The 25,130-nt window shown below is 45.4% G+C and overlaps 1 protein-coding gene and 1 pseudogene across 1 annotated transcript in view; one reads left to right on the top strand and one right to left on the bottom strand.

The window, feature by feature from the left end:
* The window catches only part of PLEK2 (pleckstrin 2), a 30,689-nt gene extending 5,920 nt beyond the window's left edge, over positions 1 to 24,769 (bottom strand). The window contains exons 1-5 of the mRNA XM_007525814.3: positions 24,542 to 24,769; positions 8,822 to 8,986; positions 3,094 to 3,275; positions 883 to 974; positions 434 to 621 (exon numbers count right to left, since the gene is read on the bottom strand). Of these exons, the coding sequence (XP_007525876.1) occupies positions 434 to 621; positions 883 to 974; positions 3,094 to 3,275; positions 8,822 to 8,986; positions 24,542 to 24,583 (669 nt within the window). The 5' untranslated portion in view covers positions 24,584 to 24,769. The remainder of the gene's footprint in view (positions 1 to 433; positions 622 to 882; positions 975 to 3,093; positions 3,276 to 8,821; positions 8,987 to 24,541) is intronic.
* On the top strand, positions 12,588 to 24,460 carry LOC103115963 (large ribosomal subunit protein eL39-like; annotated as a pseudogene).
* Positions 24,770 to 25,130: the final 361 nt, after the last annotated feature.

The raw sequence follows: 25,130 nt of genomic DNA, 5'->3' as shown, positions 1-25,130 counted from the left end.
AAAATGTTCCAGTTTCAGGCTATGGGGTTGACCAAAGGGGCAAGGAAATTCCTTAATGCAGAAAACTCATTCTGGGTTGGGTGTGGCATACCTGGTTGAGCACACATGCTACAATGCACAATGACCCAAGTTCAAATTCCCAGTCTCCACCTGCAGGAGGGAAGCTTCACAAAGTGGTGGAGCAGATCTGCAGGCAGTCTCTCTTTCTCCCTCTGCATACCCCCCTTCCCTCTCAATTTCTCTCTCTCTTTATCCAACAACTATACACATATATGAAACCCCCTTCTACCTGAGGTAAAGCTGTCTCTCCCTCCATAGCCTTAAACTCTCATGAGGCCTCTTGTGGTCCATGACTGAGCCCTCTAGCCCTGTGTTCTCCGGTCTCATCCTTTCCAGTGACACTGTTACAAGAGTAATCCACTCCCAAACTTACAAAAGTATACAGGGCTGTGGAGTCATCCAGGAACTGCTCGACCAGATCCCCAGAGCGAATGGCTCCCAAGCTTCGAGAGCCTACTGGCTTGAGGAAGTTTTCCTCCATGAGCATGGAAGCCAGAGTCACTGCTTCCAGACGGTTGGCTGAGAAGGTGTTGGAGATGAGCCAGTCGACCAAAGAGGAGCCTGCATTGGGACAGAACAGCCCCAGTCAGATGACAGGCTGCAGACCAGCCTCTTCCAGGGTGCCTGGCCATGACCTCACTGACCTTGACCTTGGAGCTGGACCCAGGAGCCCACTGTAAGACACACCTACTCCACAGAGCAATGGCTAGGCAGCTGCTTGCAGTCATCTCACCAGCTCTGATCTCAATACAGGTTATGCGGAGTATGGCTGAGTCCCAGAATACATGTCCTAGGGTTCCCAGCCAGAGAGTGGGGACTCACCCACGAAGGTCTTTTTATAGGTGCTGCCCTGTTGCATGTTGGGACTTGGCCGGATTCCACTACTGCTGTCATGCATCTTGTCCACTATGCGGCTGTGTGGAAGGAAGACAGAATAAAGGGACCCTCCTCATATGGACAGGTACAAGAAAGAGCCCAAGAGTCGCTGCTAAGGGCATAATGTAAGTGGCAACTAGCTGCACTACAGGCCACAAAGAAAGAGGAGTGTTGACTTAGAATCTGAGTGGGAGGTTTTCAGGATATTTTCTTCTCACTCCTCTAAATAGTATAATATTCCTGTACCAGGCAGGCATTTAAAAAAAAATTTTATTTATAAAAAGAAAACACTGGGAGTTGGGCGGTAGCACAATGGGTTAAGTGCACGTGGTGCAAAGCACAAGGACCAGCGTAAGAATCCTGGTTCAAGCCCCCAGCTCCCCACCTGCAGGGGAGTAGCTTCACAGCTGGTGAAACAGGTCTGCAGGTGTCTATCTTTCTCTCCCCCCTCTGTCTTCCCTTCCTCTCTCCACTTCTCTGTGTCCTATCCAACAACGACAGCAATAATAACTACAACAATAAAACAACAAGGGCAACAAAAGGGAGAAAATAATAAATATTAAAAAATAAATCTTAAAAAAAAAAAAGAAGAAAACACTGACAAAAACCAAAGGACAAGAGAGGTATAACTTCACACAATCCCTACCACCAGAACTCCATATCCCCCCCCTCCCGATAGTCCAGGGTCATTGTGGGTTGCAGAAGGTGGGAGGTCTGGCTTCTGTAATTGCTTCCCCGCTGAACATGGGCATTGACAGGTCGATCCATACTCCCAGCCCAGATAGGTTTTTTTTTTTTTTTTTCTGTAGTAAAGTAAAACAACAGTGACTTTTAATTTAAAAGAAAAGAGTGCATAGTGGGGGGGGTAGCCTAATGGTAAGCTCTGAGGTCCCAACTTCTGTCCCCAGTATGACTATAAGCCAGAGCTAAGCAGTGCTCTGGTATAAATAAATAAATAAAAAGAATGTGCAATGGGATTCTCTATGCCTTGGTACACTAAGTCCAGAACCCTCCTCTCAAAGTCACCATCATTTAAATTCACTCTTACTTCTAGACCACTGCCCCTCCCTGCACTTGCCATGGATTAGCAGCACCCTAGATGCACAGTGAAGTTTCAGGGCCTGTGTGGAGTTGTATTGTGAGCCCAGGAATAGACTTACAGCACACCTTTGCAGGCGTAACAGTTCTACTGCCGGGGAACTTGGGTGTTTCTGCCGATGGACTGTTGTAGCGCTGTCCATGATGGGAGACCCTTCCTTTATAGAATATGGCCTCCACCACTGACCAGGCTGCTTTCCTCCTGCCGTGTGGGGTGACTCCTGCTACCAATAAAGATCTGCTCCCTCTGCATTCGGGTAGGAAAATCCCTGCGAGGAGACCTTGTCTATTGCATTCTGTATCTACTGCACATCCAGTGCAGTGCACAGCATGTGGTCAGGCCCTCTGACACTGTTTCCTATATGGATGAACAAGGGAGAAGGCAGCTGCTCCCACAACATATCACTCTTGCCATCAGGCTGCATACAGACAAATGGTTTGTTAGGGGGAGCTTCCTGGGGAGCTGTGGCACAGCCCTGAACACCCTGGCGGAAACTGAAGGGTACTCTCAAGTCACGGAGGTGGGCAGAAGCAGCAGAGGCTGCAGGAGATTAAGCAGGTGCAGGGAGGGTAGACAGTGCCACTCCCAGGCTGAGAGAAAGACACAAGACACTACCAGTCCACTGCCCTGAAGCAGTGAGGGAACCAGCCAGGCAAGAAATGAGACCCAGGTAGGAGAGATAAGAAAATGGTTATGCAGTGGTCCGGGAGGTGGTGCAGTGGATAAGGCTTTGGACTCTCAAGCATAAGGTCAGGTCCCAAGTTCAATCCCCGGCAGCACATGTACCAGAGTGATGTCTTGTTCTTTCTCTTTCTCTCATCATTTCTCATGAATAAATAAATAAATTTTTTTTTAAACTTTAAAAAAGAAAATGGTTATGCAAACAGACTCTCATGCCTGAGGCTCCAAGGCCTCAAATTCAATTCCAAATACCACCATAAGCCAGAGCTGAGCAGTGCTGTGGGGGGGGGGGGGGGGGGGGGGAAGCTGCACATGGAAGAAACTGCAGCAAAGCCAGGTAGGGTGAGTAGTAAGGACAGGTCAGGTCAGGCACTCACTGCAGGCTGATGTGAGGGGGCAGTTTGAAGGAGTTTTTCAATATGTGGAGCTGCTGCACCTTCCCAGGCTGCCCAGCATGAATTGCTCCTGTTATCTCGAAGGCCCAGGCATCCCTCTCCTCTCGAGAACAGGCCTCCAGAAAGTACTCCGTGGATGTTCGAGTCTTCAGCTTAATGAGGAGCTGCAGGAGAGACAGCCAGTCAGAGCAGTGCCCAGAGGCCAAGCAGGCGAGAGAATGCTGGGCCAGCATAAAAAATGGTGGACCACAGTCAAGCTAGAAGACGTACGGTTGAGGATGGTTGGAAACTCACCCCTGCACCCATGCCTCAGCAGACTGCCTCGACATCTCCAGTGACAAGGGACTCCCTCCTCCTAAGGCAGCCTTTCTGAGCATACTATGTGACATTAAGAGACAGACCACTTGCTAAGCATTTTACCTCCCTGATCCTGATAGTGTCTAGGCCTAAAAGAACACAGAGAAACCTCATTTCCTCTGACAGCCACCTGCTGAACTGAAAATGGATTCAAGTCAGACGGATCTGAACACAGATGGCAATTTGAGCAGTCTACATAGAACTGGCACAAGCTTACAAGTCTGGTTAGTCAATGCAACCTATTCCTATTTTCGATAGCTGGAAAAAGCTCTCCTATCTCCAGTCCATTCTACCAGAACTTTAGCTCTGTTTTTGTTGGGTTGATTCAGATATTTATTAACTATTTCAAATATCTGTTCAGTTAGTTATTCATTTATTTCTTTATAAGAAAGAACCAGAGCATCACTCTGTACATGCAATTTTGGCAATCAAACTTGGGACCTCATGCTTGAAGGTTCAGTGTGTTATTCACTGCATTATTTCCAAGGTTGCAAAAGATGTATTTATTTTTTTGTGTTTTGTTTTGTTTTGTTTTGTTTATTTGGGAGGAAAAGAGGGAGAACCAGAGCATCAGTCTGGTCTATGGGATGTGGTGCTCAACAGTCCTGTGTGTTGGGCTGGGGAGATAGCATAATGGTTCTGTAAAAGACTTTCATTCCTGAGGTTCTGAGGACCCAGATTCAATCCCCAGCACCACCATATGCCAGAGCTGAGCAGTATTCTGGCCTCTCATTAAATATATAAAATATTAAAGCATAAGTAAATCTTTTTTTCTTTAAAAAAAAAAGAGTTCAGCGGGGGTAGATAACATAATGGTTATGCAAAGAGACTCTCATGCCTGATGTTCTGAAGTCCCAGGTTCAATCCCCCTGCACCACCATAAACCAGAGCTAAGTAGTGCTCTGGTGGAAAAAAAAAAAAAAAAAGAGTATATATATATATATATGACTTAAATGTGCTATTCATTGTAGTTCCTGGGCCTGTTTCATAAAGTATTTATTTGTTTATGAGAGAGAACTACCACATCACTTTGGCATAAGCATTGTTAGGGATTAAATTTGGCACATCACACACATCATGCATACTAGTCCAGCATGCTGACTGCTGCTTCCTCCCAGTCCATACCATTGTTTCTCTTTTCTTTCTTTCTTTCTTTCTTTCTTTCTTTCTTTCTTTCTTTCTTTCTTTCCTTCCTTCCTTCCTTCTCTTTTTCTTTCTTCCTTCCTCCCTTCCTTTCTTTCTTCTTCTCTTTTTTTAATTTTTAAGCACAGTCTAGAAAGTCCTTTTTAGCCTTACGGTTTTCTCCCTCCTCCCCCTTTAAAAAATCTTATTTATTTATTTACTTAATTTAGTATTGGATAGAGACATAGAAATTGAGAGGGGAGGGGATGATAGAGAGGGGAAGAGACAGAGAGATACCTGTAGCCCTGCTTCCATTTGTGAAGCTTTCCCCCTGCAGGTGGGTACCAGGGGCTTAAACCCAGGTGCTTTTGCACTGTAATGTTTGTGCTTAACCAGGTGTGCCATCATCTGGCTCCCACACCACTATTTCTTAAAGATTATTAAGGGACATTAAGTCAACAGGTTAATGTACAAGTTGTAGGGCTTAATTTATGGAAATCTAGAGTCAACTTCACTTAGAAAAAAGACATTTTCCTTCTTTTTTTTTTTTTAGCCTTCAGGGTTATCGCTGAGGCTCAGTGCCTACACTACAAATCCACTGCTCCAGGAGGCCATTTTCCCCCCATTTTTGTTGCCCTTCCTATTGTTACTGCTATTGTTGTTGTTGAATAGGACAAAGAGAAATGGAGAGAGGAGGGGAAGACAGAGAGGGAGAGAAAAAGACAGACACCTGCAGACCTGCTTCACCGCCTGTGAAGCGACCCCCCTGCAGGTGGGGAGCCGGGGGCTTGAAATGGGATCCCTGCGCCGGTCTTTGCACTTCACACCATGTGCGCTTAACCCAATGCTCTACTACCCAACCCCCAATATTTTCCTTCTTAAAAATAATTTCCGGGAGTCGGGCTGTAGCGCAACGGGTTAAGCGCAGGTGGCGCAAAGCACAAGGACTGGCATAAGGATCCCGGTTCGAACCCCGGCTCTCCACCTGCAGGGGAGTCACTTCACAGGCGGTGAAGCAGGTCTGCAGGTGTCTATCTTTCTCTCCTCCTCTCTGTCTTCCCCTCCTCTCTCCATTTCTCTCTGTCCTATCCAACAACGACAACAACAATAATAACTACAACAATAAAACAACAAGGGCAACAAAAGGAATAAATAAATAAAATAAATATTAAAAAATCATTTCCATAAATCTTTCTCTTTTATTGAACATTTATTCAAGAAGTATTACCTAAGCATCTACTATTTAGCATTATGTTTGATCTTAGGAGTCTAGAAGGAAGATGAGGTAGCAAGTCTCCAGTCATCCCTTTCTCACCCGAACAGGAAGACTCCTTGTCTCACTCTCTTTAAACCAGTGGCATCTGCAAGTTTGAAGTGGAAATGGTAGAATAGTATTTCACCTTCAAAGCCTCTTTTTTCTTAATTTTTATTTATTCCCTTTTGTTGCCCTTATTGTTTTATTGTTGTAGTTACTACTGTTGTTGTTATTGATGTCATCATTGTTGGATAGGACAGAGAGAAATGGAGAGAGGAGGGGAAGGCAGAGAGGGGGAGAGAAAGACAGACACCTGCAGACCTGCTTTACCATCTGTGAAGCGACTCCCCTGCAGGTGGGGAGCCGGGAGCTCGGACAGGGATCCTTGCCACCTGCGCTTAACCCGCTGTGCTACTGCCCAACTCCCTTCAAAGCCTTTTTGAATGGAAAGGTATTACTCCTTCTTCCATGCTTTGAGAGCCTGTCAGTCAATTCCCCCCCAAGTTGCCTTTATAATGTACTCTCGTGCTCATCCCTAATTTTTGTCTTATTTCAAGTCTGGATTATTTTCAGAGCTCCTTTTGTTTCCTCATAGGAGAAAAAAAAAAGATGTAAATGATAGAGGTTAATAACACCAGTAGGGGCTGGGTGGTTGCGCACCAGGTTGAGTGCAAGTGTTACAGTGCACAAGGACCCAGGTTCAAGCCCCTGACCCCCACCAGCAGGGTGGAAACTTCGCAAGTGGTGAAGCAATGCTGCAGGTGTCTCTCTGTCTCTCCCTTCCTCTCTATTTCTGGCTATCTCTAGCCAATAAAGATATAAAAGTTAAAAAAGAATAACTCCAGCAAATCTGCCTACCCAGAAACGACCATCAGTAACTGCTCCTTACACTTAAAAGGTTCTTAAATTGGTCTTGAAAAGTCAGAGAATAATATGATAAGAAAGCAGAGAAGAGTAAGACTTAGGCTGGGTGTGGCAAACTTAGTTAAATTTATGTATTACCATGCCCAGGACCTAGATTCAAGACCCCAGTCCTCACTGCAGGAAAGCTTCACAAGTGGTGAGTAGCTCTGCATATGTCTCTGTCTCTCTCCCTCTCTATCTGCCTCTCTCTCTCAATTTCTTTCTGTTCTATCAAATAAAATAGTTTAAAAATAAATAAATAAATAAATAAATGTAAAAAAAAATAAACAAATGCATAGAAGAACAAAAGAGGGGAGCCAGGTGGTGACACACCAAGTTGAACACACATGTTACAATGCTCAAGGACCTAGGTTCGAACCCCCAGTCCCCACCTGCAGGGGGAAAGCTTTGCAAGTGGTGAAGCAGGGCTGCAGGTGACTCTCCCTCTCTATCTCCCCACTACTCTTTTCATTTCTGACAGTCTTTGCCCCCAAAATAAAGCTAATAAAATGTTGGTATGCTTCTAAATTCTGCTTCTAAGACCCCTTCTGTTTCATTGGTTAATCCCCCCTGCTTAACACTGTATTCTACTTACATAACCACTGTTAACTAAGCACCACCCTGCCTGCAGGGCATTGGTTTAATCCTCACTTTCTTTTCTTCTAGCGTTTGCCCTTCTTCCGTAGCCAGTCCACAGCGTCAGGTTGAGCCTGATGTAAAGTTTCGAGACCTCCTTTGAATCTGGAGAGGTGGCAGTCATTGGCTATGTGGGTCATAGTCCTCACTGGTTCGCGCTTTTTCCTTCTCCCCACCCCCTATCCTACGCTCATCCTCTTCGGACCTGACTCTTCCACCTCAGGATATATAAGGACAAGACTGTGTTTAGAGATAGCTTAGATTGCGCTGCGTTCCACATGAATAAAGACTGAACTGAGTACCACTCAGCCATGAGTCCCTGGTCGTCTCTCTCTCCCACCCGCGAAGCTAGCCCGACAATAAAAAAAATTAAAGAAGGAAAGAAGGACGGAAGGAAGGAAGGAATTTTCTTTTGTGGATCTGGTAATCTCACTAGGAAGAGCTTAGTCCTTCATTTCAGTCTTTGTAAAAGTTTCCTCAGTCTCTTCTCATTCAAAACATTCAATGACTCCCTACTGCCTTCATCTGACCCCAGTCAATCTCCAGCTGCTCCCGCAGTGAACATTCCCCCTTCAGCCACACTCAGCACCCTTCTGTCCCCATCTCTCACCTTACTTCAGACTTCTCACCTGCCTGTACCCTGTTTTCAGATCTTTGCCTAAATCTCTATTTGGATATTTTAAAGCCATACCTAACCCAGACAACCTTTTAAGGCTGTCTTCCTCCTCTGTAGAAATAGGGCAATTTCTAGACAAAATGTATGAGTCATCATCTGGAATGCTGAATGCTTTTCAAGTAAGAACTTGCTTTCATAATAAAATCCCTAGATGAAGGGGAAGCAAGCTTACCATTTTCTCCCATGAATCTTGTCTACACCTAGCAAGTCTCTTGCCACATAATGGGCCCACAATAAATAACCGATTGAGGGCTTGGGAGTAGGATAATGGTTATGTAAAAGGACTTTCATGCCTGAGGCTCCAAAGATCACAGGTTCAATCCTCAACACCACTTATAAACCAGAGGTGTGAGCAGAGTTCTGGTAAATAACATAAATAAATAATTGATTCAGATACTTTTGGGATGACAAGGATGGAACAACCCTAACTTTTGGAACATGCACCCCACAGGAAATGCATGCCATAATACAGAGCCCCAAGATGGCATTTCTGTAGTGCCTCCTAGCCTACAAAGTGTGCTGGCAGATGATTCTTATCACAACCACAGGAGATAACTGTCATGTTGCCCCATTTTACAGATGAGGAGCTGAGGTTCAGAGAGGTTCAACAACTAGCCAGTAATCACATACTTGTGGAGCCAGGATACAAGTTCAGTGATAACTCTGCTCTTCCTGCCACCCAAGTCACCTTCACCAATCAGGCCAGAGGTGTGAGGGTCCAGGACAAACCATAACCAGGCAGCAGGGACTCTAGCACTTACCGGTCGGTTTTCATACTCTAGGCAGGGGCAGGTGATGGTGCAGCCATCCAAAAGGATCCGGCCCTTGGGAGGCGTCACTTTCTGACCCCCTTCGAGCTTGTAGTATAGCAGCGTGTTCTGCTGAAGGATGAACCATCGCACCTTCCAGTTGTGGACGATATGACCCTAAAACGGACAGAAAAGCCATGTAATGAGGTGACCAAGGTGCCCAGTAGGCCCTTGCTGTGTGCAGAGGGAGGTGCTTCATGGCACAGGTACTCAGATTGTGGCAGGACTGACTCTCCAACAAGGCATAACAGCCATATTTTTCTCTTTCCCCAGCTTAATTAATTGATACTTATTTATTTTAATGAAAGAGAGACACAGTGAGAGACCAGAACACTGCTCAACTCTGGCTTATGGTAGTGCTGGGGACTGAAACTGGGACCTCAGTACTTCATGCATACAAGTCTTTTGCAGGGAGCCAGGTGGTGGCAAACCTGGTTAAGTGCACACATTACAGTGAGCAAGGATCCATGATCAAGTCCTTGGTCCCCACCTGTAGGGGAAAGCTTCACGAGTGAAGCAGGGCTGTAGATTTCTCTCTGTCTCTCTTCCGCTACTATTCCCCCTTACCTCACAATTTCTCTCTGTCTCTATTCAAAATCAATAAAGATTTTAAAAAATTAAAAGAAAAGAAGAAAGTCTTTTGAAGAACCATTAGGCTGACTCCCCAGGCCATTTTTGTTTTTATTACTAGAAAATAATTTCAACTCAGAAGAAAAAGTTGAAGAATAGTCTAAATAGCTTTTTAGCTTTTTTTTTCCTCCAGAACCATCTAAGAGTAAGTTTTTAAGATGATGTTCCATTACTTCTGGATGTTTTATCATCTATCTCCTAATAGGATAAAAAAAAAAAAAAAGGATATAGCTTATATAACCACAGAAACTGATGCTAATACATTATTTCATCTTCCACAGACTGTGTCCAAGATTCACCCTTTGACCCCAGGACCATTCTTTTTTTAAATTTATTTATTTTCCCTCTTGTTGTCCTTGTTTTTTTTATTATTATTGTAGTTATTATTATTGTTGTAATTGATGTCATCGTTAGTTAGGACAAAAAGAAATGGAGAGAGGAGGGGAAGACAGAGAGGGGGAGAGAAAGATAGACACCTGTAGACCTGCTTCACCGCCTGTGAAGTGACTCCCCTGCAGGTGGGGAGAGGGGGCTTGAACCGGGATCCTTACTCCGGTCTTGCGCTTTGCACCACGTGCGCTTAAGCCACTGCACTACCCCCCCCCCCAGACTACCCCCAGGACCATTCTTAATAGTCAAACAATGCAAGTTCAGAATCATGGTATGTTTTATTTTCATACAGTGACTGGCTCATTAGGTAGAGCACTGGACTTGCATGTGTGAGTTCCTGTTTAAACCCCAACACTGTAAATGTGAAAGCAGTGCTCCAGTTTCTCTCTCCCTCTCCCTCCTTCGCCCCTCAACCAGAGCACTACTCAGAACTGGCTTATGGTTGTGTAGGGACTGAACCTGGGACTTCGAGCCTTAGGCTCCAGAGTCTCTTTGCATAACTATTATGCTATCTCCCCCACCCTAATTTCTTTTCTTTTTTTTTTTTAACCCATGGAATTTTTTTTATTTATTTATTTTAATTTCTTTATTGCCCACCCTAATTTCTTTCTCTGTCACACATATACATTAAGACAAAAAAAAAAGGGGGGGGGGAGGGAATGGATGGTGGTGCACTTGTTACGCGCACATATTACCAAGAGCAAGGACTCGGGTTTGAGCACCCACACACCACCTGCAGGGGATCAGTTTCACAAGTGGTGAAGCAGGTCTACAGGTGTCTTTCTCTCCCTCTCTTTATCTCCTCTACCCTCTCAATTTATTTCTGTCCTATCTAATAAAAATTAGAAAGAAAAAGGAAAAAAAAATGGCCACCAGGAGCAGTGGACTTGTAGTACCGGCACCAAGCCCTAGTGATCATCCTTGTGGCAATTAAAAAAAAAGGGGGGGGGTCAGGTGGTAGTGCAGCGGGTTAAGCGCACGTGGTGAAAAGCCCAAGGACCATCGTGAGGATCCCAGTTCAAGCCCCGGCTCCCCACCTGCAGGGAAGTCACTTACTTCATAGGCAGTGAAGCAGGTCTGCAGGTGTCTTTTTCTCCCCTTCTGTCTTCCCCTCCTCTCTCCATTTCTCTCTGTCCTATCCAACAACATCAATAACAATAATAACTACAACAATAAAACAAGGGCAACAAAAGGGAAAATAAAAAAAGGAAAAAAAGAAAAAATACATATGGTGTGCTACTATATGTGTGTATGTATGTGTGTATAAATATATATGTATACATATGTGTATAAATATGTACATACATAAAGACATATATATCTTTTTAAAGAAAGCATTGTCTTCTTTGCCCTCTCTCTTGAATATATAATGAAGGTTTTTGGCATTAACCTAATTTGCATTTGATCTTTCCTTCTAATTATAAACTTTGAAAAGTAGCTGCAAAGTTGGGAGTCGGCGGTGGCACATCGGGTTTAAGCTCAGGTGGCGCAAAGCACAAGGACCAGTGTAAGGATCCCCGTTTGAGCCGCCTGCTCCCCACCTGCAGGGGCGTTGCTTCACGAGCGGTGAAGCAAGTCTACAGGTGTCTATCTTTCTTTTTTTTTTTTTAATTTTTTTTTTATTTAAGAAAGGATTAATTAACAAAACCATAGGGTAGGAGGGGTACAACTCCACACAATTCCCACCGCCCAATCTCCATATCCCACCCCCTCCCCCGATAGCTTTCCCATTCTCTATCCCTCTGGGAGCATGGACCCAGGGTCATTGTGGGTTGCAGAAGGTAGAAGGTCTGGCTTCTGTAATTGCTTCCCCGCTGAACATGGGCGTTGACTGGTCGGTCCATACTCCCAGTCTGCCTCTCTCTTTCCCTACTAGGGTGGGTCTCTGGGGAAGCTGAGCTCCAGGACATATTGGTGGGGTCTTCAATCCAGGGAAGTCTGGCTGGCATCCTGATGACACCTGGAACCTGGTGATGCAAACTCTAGTGTACTTCTGCTTTCTGTGTCTATCTTTCTATCCCCCTCTCTGCCTTCCCTTCCTCTCTCCATTTCTCTCTGTCCTATCCAACAACAATGACATCAATAATAACTACAACAATAAAACAAGGGCAACAAAAGGGAATATTTTTAAAAATACAAAAAAGGAAAAAGAAACTGCAAAGTTTGCAAAAGCAAAAAAATCCTACTACTAAAAGTCAGCTACTTTGAACATGCTGTATTTCCTTCCAATCTTTTCTCTTTTTAGTTTTAACTTGCTTGGTGTCTTTATTTTTTGCAGAGCTAGAGCCTTAGACATGTGTGATGTGATTGTTCTGGGGGGCTGTTTTCATTCAAGTAGAGAGACAGAGACAGGAAGAGCACCCTGCAAGGTGGTGCAGTGGATAAAGTGCTGGACCCTCAAGCATGAGGTGTTAAGTTCAATCCATGGCAATGCATATACCAAAGCGATCTTCTGGTTCTCTGTTCCTCTCTTTCAAATAAATAAATAAATAAATAAATAAATATTTTTAAGAAAGAGAGAACACTGCACAGGGCACTTGGGAGCATGCCTGCTTTACCATGTATCCAACAGCGGCACTGGAGGAAAGTTCAGTGCTGTGGTGTCTTTCCCCACTCTCTGCTTCTGCCTTTCTTTCTTTTAAGAATTCTATTTATTTCTCTTCTTTTCTCTGTCATTGTGGTGGTGGACTGACTTCCCATGTCTTCCCACAAGACTTTTAGGATCAAGCACTTCCTGGCTAAGAAGCAAAAGCAGAACCGTCTCACTCCCCAGTGGATTTAGATGAAATCTGGTAATAAGATCAGGTACAACTCCAAGAGGAGACACTGGAGAACACAGCTGGGTCTACAAGGATTCCTCTAAGATGCGCACATGTTTATGCTGGGATAGACCACTAGTATTCTGAGCAAAGCACTGCTGCCTTGCACACTTGGTTAGGAATAATAAATATGTGAGCTGTTTGAGAAAAAAAATTAAATTCTATCTATTTATGAGAGAAACAGGGAGAGAGGGAAAGAACCAGGACATCATTCTGGCATATGATGCCAGGGATTGAATTTAGGGCCTTGCACTTTCTTTTTTTTAAAAAAAATTTTTTTTTTATTATTTATTTTCCCTTTTTTTACCCTTGGTGTTTTTTTTTTAATTGTAGTAGTTATTGTTGTTGTTGTTGATGATGATGCCATTGTTGTTGGATAGCACAGAGAGAAATGGAGAGAGATGGGAAGACAGATAGGAGGCAAGAAAGATAGACACCTGCAGACCGGCTTCACTGCCTGTGCAGGGACCTCCCTGCAGGTGGGGAGCCGGGGGCTCGAACCGGGATCTTTACTCAGGTCCTTGTGCTTCACGCCAAGTGCACTTAACCTTTTGCACTACCGCCCAGCTCCCGACCTTATGTTTCTAAGTCGAGTTTTACCCGCTGTGCCACCTCCAGGGTTTTTCTTTCTTTTTCTTTTTTTTTTTTTCAGAGCAGGGGGATTGACTTTCTATCTGAAAAAGTTGACCTAGAGCAGTGCAGTCCCATGACAACAATAAAAGTGTATTTTCCTAATGCCCACTAGGTGGTTGCATCATTTAGTTGTCATTCTCCTGTTGGTGTGTAACTGAGGTGATTTCATTTTTCACTATCATAAACAATTCTGCAGTGACTAACCTTGCACATAAATGATCCACAACTCTGAGTTTTCCCCTTAGAATATATTCCTAGAAAGAATATTACTAGTCAAAGGATGTGATTAGTTTGTTACATTGAATCCACCAGTGCTAAATATCCAGCAGGCTTACCTAACTGGGTGTTGCAGGGCTAAAAGGTGAGTAGTTGAGGGCCTTTTGAATGGGCTATAAGAGCCAATGGGTGGGCTAGCCAGGTGATGGATGAAAGCTTGTTTGGAGAATAGCCTACGGGGTGGGGAAATGTCTACTGAGGAACCAGAAAGGAGTGAGTTTAGTATACATGTATCAGGCATGCAAATTCAATGCTCTAGTAGTTAGGCTATCTCCTCAGCTGCTGGAGACAGTCTCTTTTTTTAATAGGAAATCTTTAAAAAAATTTTGTATTTATTTATTTTTAAATATATTTTATTGACTTTTTTTAAAAGAGAAAGACCAGAGCACTGCTCAGTTCTGACTTATGGTGGTGTTGGGGATTGAACCCGGGACTTCTGAGCCTTAGGCATGAGGTTTTTGCATAACCATTATGCTGTTTCACCAGCACAAAATTTTCATTATTGGATAGAGACAGAAATTGAGAGGGGAGGGTGAGACAGAGAGGGGGTGAGACAGAGGGAGAGAGACAGAGAGAGAACTGTATCACCACTCATGAAGCTAGCCTTCCCCCCCCCTCCCCCGCAGGTGGGAACCAGGGGCTTGAACCCAGGTCCTTGAGTACTAAAATGTGTGTGCTTAACCGGGTGCACCACCACTTGGCCCCGAGATAGAGTCTTTAAAGAGATGATTAAGAGAGGAAATGTGGGTCTCCAGAAGCGCCAATGGCGTGTGTGCACAGAGCAAAGACCACGTGAGGACTGAAGCAAGAATGTGAGCAAAGTTAAGCTGATGCCTTAGAAGAAACCAAACCCAAACTGGCTGACACCCTGATTTTGGACTTCAGCTGCTAGAGCTGTGAGAAAACAAGCCCCTATGTGAAAGCCACCTTGTCTATGCTATGATACACTGTTACACCCAGCACCAGCAAACTAGAAATACCAGGAAAAGAAAAAGAAGGGTTGGGGGCGTTGGGAAGAGAAGTACACCTAGCAAACCCAGAGAAAACCCTACACTTCCCAGCACCAAGAGAGCAGGTAGAAGACAGGTTTTGCCAAGGGGCTGGATGGTGGCACACCTGGCTGAGTGCACATATTACTAAGGTTTTGCCAGTTCTGCGCACAGGGAAGCACCCAAAAATGGGCAATTTTGGCAAAGACAACAGCAGCAGAACAGGTTCTTCTGACACCCAACCCCTCGAGTTAGAGGCAGATACAAACTGTCAGCAGTGACACCTCCCCAAAGAACCTCTGCTGGAACTTCTGGGAATTTGTGTCTGGCTGTATCATCTCTGTCTATGTAGGATCCCAATCAAGTTCTCTGACACAACTCCCCCACACCCGACCAAAATATTTCCCAGTTACTTAATAGGTGCCATCCTCCAGGAATACTCTTCTCCTCAAACAAGCTCGAGTGAAATGTGTTATGGACTGGGGAAACAGCATAATGGTTATGCAAAAAATTCTCAAGCCCAAGTCTCTGAAGTCCCAGGATCAATAAATACCCAGCCCCACCAGAAGCCAGAACTGAATAGTGCTCTCTCTCTAATTAAAATAAAATAAATACTTAGATTACTTCAGACACTATCTAAAAACAAGCAAACATTCACATTCTAGTAGCTATTTTAGAGAAATTCTGAGAGAATATCCCAGAAATGTTAATAATCATCACCTCCAGGACTGAACTGAAAACAGGGCAATAAGAATAAAAAAATTCCTTTCTATTTTTTAAATTTTTATTTATGAGAGAGAGAAAGAACCAGAGCATCATTCTGGCACATATGACCCCAGGGACTGAACTCAGCACCTCATGCACACAAATTCAGTGCTCTAAGGGACCAGGTGGTGACATGCCTGGTTAAGCACACAATTACAGTGCACAAGGACCCAGGTTCAAGCCCCTGGTCCCCACCTGCAGGAGGAAAATTCCACAAGTGAAGTAGAGCTGCAGGTGTCTTTCTGACTCTTCCTGTCTATCTCCCCCACCCTCTCATTTTTTTTCTGTAACTACTAAATAATAAATAAATATATATATATTTTTTAAATTCAGTTCTGGGGGCAGGTGGTGGCACACCTGGCTGAGCACACATGTTACAATGAGCAAGGACCTGGGTTCAAGCCCCCAATCCCCACCTGCAGGGGGAGAGCTTTTCAACTGGTGAGACAGTGCTGCAGGTCTCTCTCTCTCTCCCTTTCCTCCCCCCATATATATATTACCCTTTCCCTTCTGATTTCTGTCTTGATCCAATAAATAAAGATAATAATTCTTTTTTTTAAATATTCAATTCTCAAGGCCGTGCAGTAGCACAGCAGGTTAGGTGCACGTGGCCCAAAGTGTAAGGACCAGTGTAAGAATCCTGGTTCAAGCCCCCAGCTTACCACCTGTAGGGGGGTCACTTCACAAGCAATGAAACAGGTCTGCAGGTGTCTATCTTTCTCTCCCCCTCTCTGTCTTCCCCTCCTCTCTCGATCTCTCTCTGTCCTATCCAACAACAACATCATCAATGGCAACAATAACAACAAGGGCAACAAAATGGGAAAAAATGGCCTCTAGGTGCAGTGGATTTGCAGTGCAGGCACCAAGGCCCAGCAATAACCCTGGAGGCCAAAAAAAAAAAAAAAAAAAATCAGTTACCAATACCTGGGCTGCAAATTTAGTTTTCATTTTACAACTCTGAGTGCTGAATACTGTTGTTGTTTTTTGTAATTTCTTATATTATTATTATTACTATTATTGCCTCCAAGGTTATCACCAGGGCTCCGTGCCTGTATTACAAACCCACGGTTCCTGGCAGCCATTTTATTTTTGTCATTATTGTTGTTGTTGTTGTTGGATAGGACAGAGAGAAATCAAGAGAGGAGGGGAAGACAGAGAGGGGGAGAGAAAGACCTGCAGACCTGCTTCACCGCTTGCGAAGTGACCCCCGGCAGGTGGGAAGCCAGGGCTTGAACCTGTCCTTGCACTTGGCACTATGTGTGCTTAACCCAGTGTGCCACTGCCTGCCCCGCCTTGTGTTATTTTTCTAATAAGAAAATTAATTTACATACAAATGAACACAATCCTGATAGGAATTTTTTTTTCTTTTTTTTGCCAGAGCACTGATCAGTTCTAGTTTATGGTGGTGTGGGGAAGTGAACCTGGGACCTTGGAGCCTCAACATGACAGTCTTTTTGCATAACTATTATGCTATCTAACCCTGTCCCATAGGAAATTCATTCATCCATTTGTCTCTTTATTCAACAATCAACGACTAAATACTACTGTAGCAAGCACGATGCTGGCAGCAGTGAAGAAGGAGACAAAGATGAACAAAATTCTGACCCAAAAGGATGAGGAATACACACTGACGCCTCCTAGAATAAAACATTTCTGGACAGAGTTGGTGGGTCTCCCAAGGTCCCCACCCTCTGTAGTCTCTTCCTGTGTTGTAAAGCAGAAAACGGTCTGTGTGGCCAGGGGAGGATGGCAGAGTGACGGAATGTCAGTTCTGACACTGGGTTATACAAGACTATAGCTTCAGGGGTCCAGCAGTGGCACACCACATAAAGCACATAAGTTACCATGCCTGAGGACCTGGGTTCAGGTCCCTAGAACTCACTTACAGTGGGGAGACTTCACTATTGGTGAAGCAGTACCGCAGGTGCCTCTCTTTCTTTCCCTCTGTTTCTCTCTGTCTCTATAGGAATAAAGGGCTGGGGAGGAATGACCACCAGGAATGGTGGAGTTGCACAGCTATCAACCTGGCCACAAAATAAAAAACACCACAGACTGCAACTTCAGTCCTGGTGGCCCTTCCCTCTCTATCAATTTCTCTCCTGCTCCCCCTCCTTCCTTCATTTATCAACCACTCTGAAAAATTAGCTGCCAGGCTGACAAAATAGCTCCGTTGGGTGGTGTGCTGCTTTGCCACGTGTGCAATCCAAGTTCAAGCCCAGCCCACAGGGCACTGGAGGAAACTCCAGTGTCGTGGTCTCTTTCACTATCTCTACCTCTCTGTCTTTGTCTCTATTTGAAAGAGAGACAAGACAAGACAAAGGCAGAGTGAAGCAAAGCTAGTTGCCACAGAGTGAGGAGCCCATTAGGGAGTGAGGACTGAGGGCCCCAGCCGCCAGCCCATTGTGGGACCTTAGAAATGGATCCTCCAAGGGAGTTGGGCAGTAGCGCAGCGGGTTAGGCACACGTGGCACAAAATGCAAGGACTGGAGTAAGGATCCTGGTTCGAGCCCCCAGCTCCCCACCTGCAGGGGAGTCGCTTCACAGGCGGTGAAGCAGGTCTGCAGGTGTCTATCTTTCTCTCCCCCTCTGTCTTCCCCTCCTCTCTCCATTTCTCTCTGTCCTATTTAACAACAATGACATCAATAACAACAACAATAACTACAACAATAAAAAACAACATGGGCAACAAAAAGGGAAATAAATAAATATTTTAAAAAATATTTTTTTAAAGAAAGAAATGGATCCTCCAGCCAGTCAAGTCTTCTGACAACTACCAACTTGGGCAACACTTTGGCTGCACGCTCATGACAGCAACCAAGCCAGAAGCTCAAAGCTACATTGTTCCTGGATACCTAGCTCAAAGAAAGATGGACAATGAATATTTGTTGTTCTAAAATACTAAGTTTTACAATAACCATTAGACAAAGAGATCTACCTAAGGCAGGGCACCTTCTAACCTCATGGAGGAGCTGAGAGGGACAAGGGAGCTCAGAAGAGTGTGAAGCCAGTACTGGTGTGGTCTTGAAGGTTGTGTAGAGTTAGTTAGCCAGGACTGGAAGGCAGAGAACCTGGAAGGGCATAAACTACTTCTTGGAACTCCACAAAATAGCTCCATTGGATAGTGTGCTGCTTTGCCATGTGTGCAACCCAGGTTCAAGCCCAGCCCACAGTGCACTGGAGGAAACCCCTCGTTCTGTAGTCTCTCTCACCCTCTATCTCTGCCTCTCTGACTTTGTCTCTATTTGAAAAAGAAAAGGAAAGAAGAGAAAAGCAAAGAAGAGAAGAGAAAAGAAAAGAGAAAAAAGACAAGACAAAAGGCAGAGCAGAGCAGAGCTAGTTGACACAGAGTGAGGATCCCATTAGGGAGTGAGGACTGAGGGCCCCAGACACCCGCTGGCATGGCTCTGTCTCAGGGGCTTGTAGGGAAGGAAGGGGACACATCTGACTTCTCAGTTTCTATGATGTAGAATTTGACCTTAATTTTTTAATATTTATGTTATTTTTTGATAGGACAGAGAGAAACTGAGAGGAAAGAGGAGATAAAGAGGGAGGAAGAGAGAGAGAAACCTGCAGACCTGCTTTACTGCTAGCAAAGCTTCCCACTACATGTGGACGGGTCCTCACACGTGGTAACACGTGTGCTCGGCTGGGCGCATCATTGCCTAGCCCCATCCCGGACCTTAATTAAAAAAAAAAATACTTATTTCATGAGAGAGAGGCACCCTGGTAAGGGATTGAACTCAGGGCCTCGTGCTTGTAAATCCAGAGTCCTACCAGGGCACTAGAATTTGATTTAAATACTGTGGCCAGTGGGGAATTCTTTAAGACTTTTAAGCATAAAAAGGAAAAACTAAGTTCTCATGTTAAAAAAAAAAATTACCCAGACCACAGTGAGGTCAATTCAATCCAATGACTGAATGATAAATGTCCCAGTAGCCAGTTCAGCTGTTACCTGAGAACCTTATTTGGAAACAGGGTCTTTACAGATAGATGTTACCAGTTAAGGTGAAGTTATATTAGAGTAGGGTGGCCCTAATCCAACACAACTGGTATTCTTGCACAAAGAGGAAAGTCAGTATTCTGATACACAGGGAGAAGATGGTTGTATGTCAGAAAGAGAGATATTGGGAGTCGGCGGTAGCGCAGCAGGTTAAGAACCAGAGTAAGGATCCCAGTTCGAGCCGCCCCCTCCCACACCCCCCACCCCGGCTTCCCACCTGCAGGGGAGTCGCTTCACAGGTGGTGAAGCAGGTTTGCAGGTGTCTATCTTTCTCTCACCCTCTTTGTCTTCCCCATTTCTCTCTGTCCTAAGAACAGTGACATCAATAACACCAACAATAACTACAACAACAATAAAAAGGGGCAACAAAAGGGAAAATAAATAAATATAAAAAAACAATAAAAAATAAAAAAGAGAGATGTTGGGTCAATGCTTCTACAGGACATTAGGTCTGCCTGCAATTACCAGAAACTGAGAGAGACCCTACCTTCTTGATTGCTGCCTGCTAGCATCTAGACCACACTTTTTTCTCTTATTTTTACTTTTCTACTCTACTTTTCTCTTCTACTTTTCTACCCTAATGTTTGTGTCTGACTTGTGACATTATAAGCATTTTGTTTTCTTTTTTTTTAAATTTTAAAAAATATGTATTTATTTCCTTTTGTTGCCCTTGTTTTTTTATTGTTGTAGTTATTATTGTTGTTGTTATTGATGTCATCACTGTTAGATAGAACAGAGCGAAATGGAGAGAAGAGGGGAGACAGAGAGGAGGAGAAGAAAGACAGACACCTGCAGACCTGCTTCACTGCCTGTGAAGCGACTCCCCTGCAGGTGGGGAGCCAGGGCTCGAACCGGGATCCTTATGCTGGTCCTTGCGCTTTGCACTATGTGCGCTTAACCTGCTGCACTACCACCTGATTCCCATGTTTTCTATTTTTTTTTGGATGTCTTTTTTTTAATAAATTTTTTTAAATATTTATTTTATTTATTTATTCCCTTTTGTTGCCCTTGTTTTATTGTTGTAGTTATTATTGTTGTTGTCGTTGTTGGATAGGACAGAGAGAAATGGAGAGAGGAGGGGAAGACAGAGAGGAGGAGAGAAAGACAGACACCTGCAGACCTGCTTCACCACCTGTGAAGCGACTTTCCTGCAGGTGGGGAGCCGGGGCTCGAACCGGGATCCTTATGCCGGTCCTTGTGCTTTGCGCCACCTGCGCTTAACCCGCTGCGCTACAGCCTGACTCCCTGTTTTCTATTTTTTATGTGGCATAGAAAAATGGCTTCAAAGTCTTTCTTGTGTATGTCTGACATATGAGAGGACTCCCCAGACCAATTCTTTTGGGTCTTTATTTACGGTGGGGGGAGGAAAACAGAGAAGAGAGATACCACAGCACCAACCACCATCCATGGAACTTCCCCATTGCTATCTATGGTATATCCTTGTCATGGTGGCGCTTGAACCTGGGGCCTCATGCTTGGTAAGGTGTGTGCTCTATGGGGTGAGGTATCTCCTGGCCCCTCACACATTTTTTTTCCTCCAGGGTTATTGCTGGGACTCAGTGCCTATACTATGAATCCACTGTTCCTGGAGGCCTTTTTTCCCCCCTTTCTGTTACCATTGCTGTCGTCATTGTTGGATAGAGAAATTGAGAGAGGAAGGGAAGACAGAGAGGGGGAGAGAAAGGTAGACACCTGCAAACCTGCTTCACCACTTGTGAAGCTACCCCCTTGTAGGTGGTAAGGTGGGGGCTCAAACCAGGGTATTTACGCTGTTCCTTCAGCTTTGCGCCATGTGCGCTTAACTCACTGCGCTACTGCCCGGTCCCCACATGTTTATATTTTTGAGGTGGGGAGACCAATGTACTGCTCCAATATTTTATGTAGACCCATGAACAGAACCTGGGGCTCCTATAATGCAAGGCATGCACTCTACTTCTAAGCCACCCAATAATGTAAACATTTTTTTAGGATAAAAGAAATAGCTCACTTGGGTAGTGTGCAGCTTTGCGCTGTGCACAACCAGGTTCGAGCGGGGTCCCTACCACACTGGAAGAAGGTTGGGTTCTGTGGCCTCCTTCACTCTCTGTCTCTATCAAACAACAACAACAACAACAACAAAAGGCTCCAGTAGTGGTGGACCTAGTGGAGTGCATACATTATTATACACAAGGACCTGGGTTCAAGCTCTCACTCCCTACCGACAAGGGTAACATCATGAGCGGTGAAGCAGTACTGCAGGTGTTTCTCTGTTTCTCCTTCCCTTCTCAATTACTGTGTTCCATCAAATAAAAAGGGGGGGGGGAAAACTTTAAAAAAATTAAAATATACTTCCTTGGGAGAGTCTATAAGTGAAATTTCTAGGCCAAGTCACCTTCGGATTGTTGTTGGAATATAGAGCAGGCAGCAGTACCCCCGCCTCTTCTTAAAGGGAAAGCAGCCCCAAGCCTGCTGATCATAGCTCCTTCACCCTCAGTCTCCTTTAAAACCAGGCCAAGCAAGCTCCCAGCCTTTTGCCTGGAGCCTAGTTTCTTTCAGGTCCAGATTAAGAGCCAAACCCTTCATGCCCCTGCCTGTCCCCCACCCCCAACCCTTGATGACTGTTCCTGTTCTCTGACTTCCAGGTCCTGCCCTGCCCCACCTCTAGGCTGTAAACCTTCCTAAAAGCTTGAAATCCTACTGCTCCAGCTGTTCCAGTGGACACAGGCTGCTGCTGTTACCCGGGAAACAGGATACGGGAAGGGGGGGGGGGGTGTTGCTCTGCTTGATAAGCAGGTGGGAGCAACCTGGGGGTTGGAGGAAGAGTGTGGCTTCTTCATGCTTTAGGGTCAAGCCAAAACCATGTCTTAGATCTAGTTGAAAAAGAGTTTGAGGCATTTCAGACAAGCCCATTTAATGGCTTTGGGGCCAGACCTAGTGACTGACTTATTTCTCTGCACCCTGGACTCTGCAGACCTCCAACACTGAGAAGAGCTAGAGGAAAGAGAACTCACATGCTTTCTTCTCTCCAGCCTTCCCCAGACTGTGAAGTAGGGGAGGGAGGAATCAAGCAAAGGCAAACCTCTCCCTCCAACACAGAGAGCCCCCCACACCAGCCCCCAGCTATCAGCAGAGTCCTTCAACTCCACTGCCCCATCTTCATTCTCTCTCTCACCTCCCAAGATGCAAGGAAGAGAGAGACCACAGAAATTCCCTTTAGGGTGGTGGGAGTGGTGTTTATGTACACTCCTATTGAAGTGTAAACATATATACCACTATTTAATTAATATGAGAGGTGAAAAATTGATCATATGTCTAGAACTTCTTAAAACACAGACTGAAAAAGAAAAAAAAAAAGAAATTCCCTTTAGGTGGTCTCTCAGAGGTGCCACTGCATACAGCAAAGAGCCAGCTTATCTCTCTCTCATCAGCAGGAGTGGAAATTTGTGCCTGCCATATGCAGTCTGACCCTTGATCTGGCATTAACCACTCCTGCAGACAACAAACAACACACCACCCTTCTCTATCGGCTGATGTGTACTGTAATGTAACATAAAGTCTGATGTATACAATTCCTGGGAACTGAACTCCATGTGACACGTCAGAGGTGATTTGCCCACCAAAAGAGACATAAAGGATGCCTTCCTCTTTCTTTTTTTTTTAAATTTTATTTTCCCTCCTTTTGTTGCCCTTGTTGTTTTATTGTTGTTGTAGTTATTGTTGTTGTCATTGATGTTATTGTTGTTGGAAAGCACAGAGAGAAATGAAGAGAGGGGAAGACAGAGAGGGAGAGAAAGATAGACACCTGCAGACCTGCTTCACCGCCTGTGAAGCGACTCCTCTTTAGGTGGGGAGCCGGGGGCTCCAACTGGGATCCTTAAGCCGGCCCTTGAGCTTTGTGCCATGTGCGCTTAACCCACTGTGATACCGCCTGACCCCCGCCTTCCTCTTTCTTCATCCATTCCCCTCTCTCCAACCAGGAGACTCAGGAAAAGTGCCAAAGAGCTCAACCCCAGACTTATCTGTGTGCTCTGTTATTAAGTCAACACAATGAACATTAAGGTGAACATTTTAAAGAAATGTTCAGATATGAAACTTCCTCTTGGAAGCTGATCCTTGGTTCATCTCCTCCCTAGATTCCAAGGTGTTTTTTTTTTTTTTTTTTGCTTCAATTTAATCTGCTCACTTCTGGCTTATGGTGATGCTGGGGATTGAAATGGGGAACTTTGATGCCTTTTTGCATAACTTTTATGCTATCTTCCCAGATGGTCCCATTATTATTATTCTTTCTTTTTCTTTACCTTTTTTTTTTTTTTTTTTTTCTCATCTGGTCTCATACTTGCGTTGGGAAAAGCCACTGGGGTAATAGGAAGGATGCAGCTCTCAGCTCCCGCTCTTAACAGCCCTGGGTTCTGGGGCAAGTTATCTCCCTCTTTCTGACCCTCAGGTTCCTCATCTGTAATACAGTGATAATACAAGACCCACCCCACTACCCACAGAATAGGGTCTGGAGTCAACCTAAGGGGGTTTGATCCCAGCTCCATCACCTACTTAGCGCCAAGAGCCTGAGCAAGGCTGCCTGGAAGAAAGGTGGGGGGAGGGGGTCCTGTAGCACCACACACCCTGCAGAACTGCTAAAGGATTAAAGGAGGCCGGGTTCATCCCGGGTGCAGTGTGGCAGCAAAGGCTGCATTGCCTGGACAGGTGTGGGGTCTACAGAGCATATCTCTGCTGTTTCAACTCACTGTATTTAAACGCCATTCTCTTCTCTATATTCACGAGCTGTTTTAAGATAACCGACCTTGGTGGGTAGGGGAGACAGCATAATAGTTATGCAAAGAGACTGTCACTACTGAGGCTCCAAAGTCCCAGGTTCAATGCCCTGCACCAACATAATCCAGAGCTGAGCAGTCCTCTGATAAATAAAGTACAATTTAAAAAATAAAATAAAACCCACCTTGGTAACTGCCAACTGCACGGCACTGTCTAGTAGACATTATCCTTCCAGCCTGGGCTCTGGCCCCTCTTTTCTGTTTCAATTTGACCCCCAGCTACCTCGTCCACCCGCCTTCTGGTGGACAATGGGACAAGCGGGCTTGATAAGGTTGTGTGACCACCCCCCGACTCCGCCCCGACCCCCCGACCGACCCCCCAAGCCCGCTCCAGACAATGCCAGGAGAAGCGCGTCACTCACCCTCTTCACCAGGAAGCCCTCCTTGAGCACGCCGTCCTCCATGCCGCCGCCCGCACCCGCAGACCCCGCCAGGCGCCGCCCGCGCCCTCCGCGCCCAGGAAGCGCCTCCCCGCCTCCCCCCACCCGCCCAGCCGGCGGCGACGCCTGCTGGCCCGGGGCCAGAACTCTGAGCTCCGGCCTTCCCGTCGGAAGTCTGAAGTTCGGGATTTCTGCCGTGCTTCCCCCATGCAGGTGTGAGGGTGGGGGGGGTGGGGGCGAGAGGGAGGTCCTGGGGCACAGTCTGCCCACTTGGATGGAGCGCTGCGGCCGGTGGGAACTTCCCGCGCCCGGTGCCCCCCACCCACCGTGCACCACCACAGCCTTGCACTTGCTACTTTGCCTTGCAGGGGTTTCTCAAACTGATAGGAACACTCCAAGGTCAATAGAAATGGGGCTTAGGGAAGTTGGAGAGCATACCAGATAAACAAAAAGACACCAAAGGCCCCAGGTTCAATCACCAGCACCAACATAAGCCAGAGCTGAGTAGTTCTTTGGGGGAGGGGGGAGATAATGAGAATAAATGGTGTTTGGGAGCGTGGGCGTAGGGAAC

The sequence above is a fragment of the Erinaceus europaeus genome, chromosome 16, assembly GCF_950295315.1.
Source record: "Erinaceus europaeus chromosome 16, mEriEur2.1, whole genome shotgun sequence".
Classification (NCBI taxonomy): Eukaryota; Metazoa; Chordata; class Mammalia; order Eulipotyphla; family Erinaceidae; genus Erinaceus; species Erinaceus europaeus.
The sequence above is the reverse complement of the archived record's forward strand: the minus strand, read 5'-3'. Positions and strand labels throughout refer to the sequence as shown.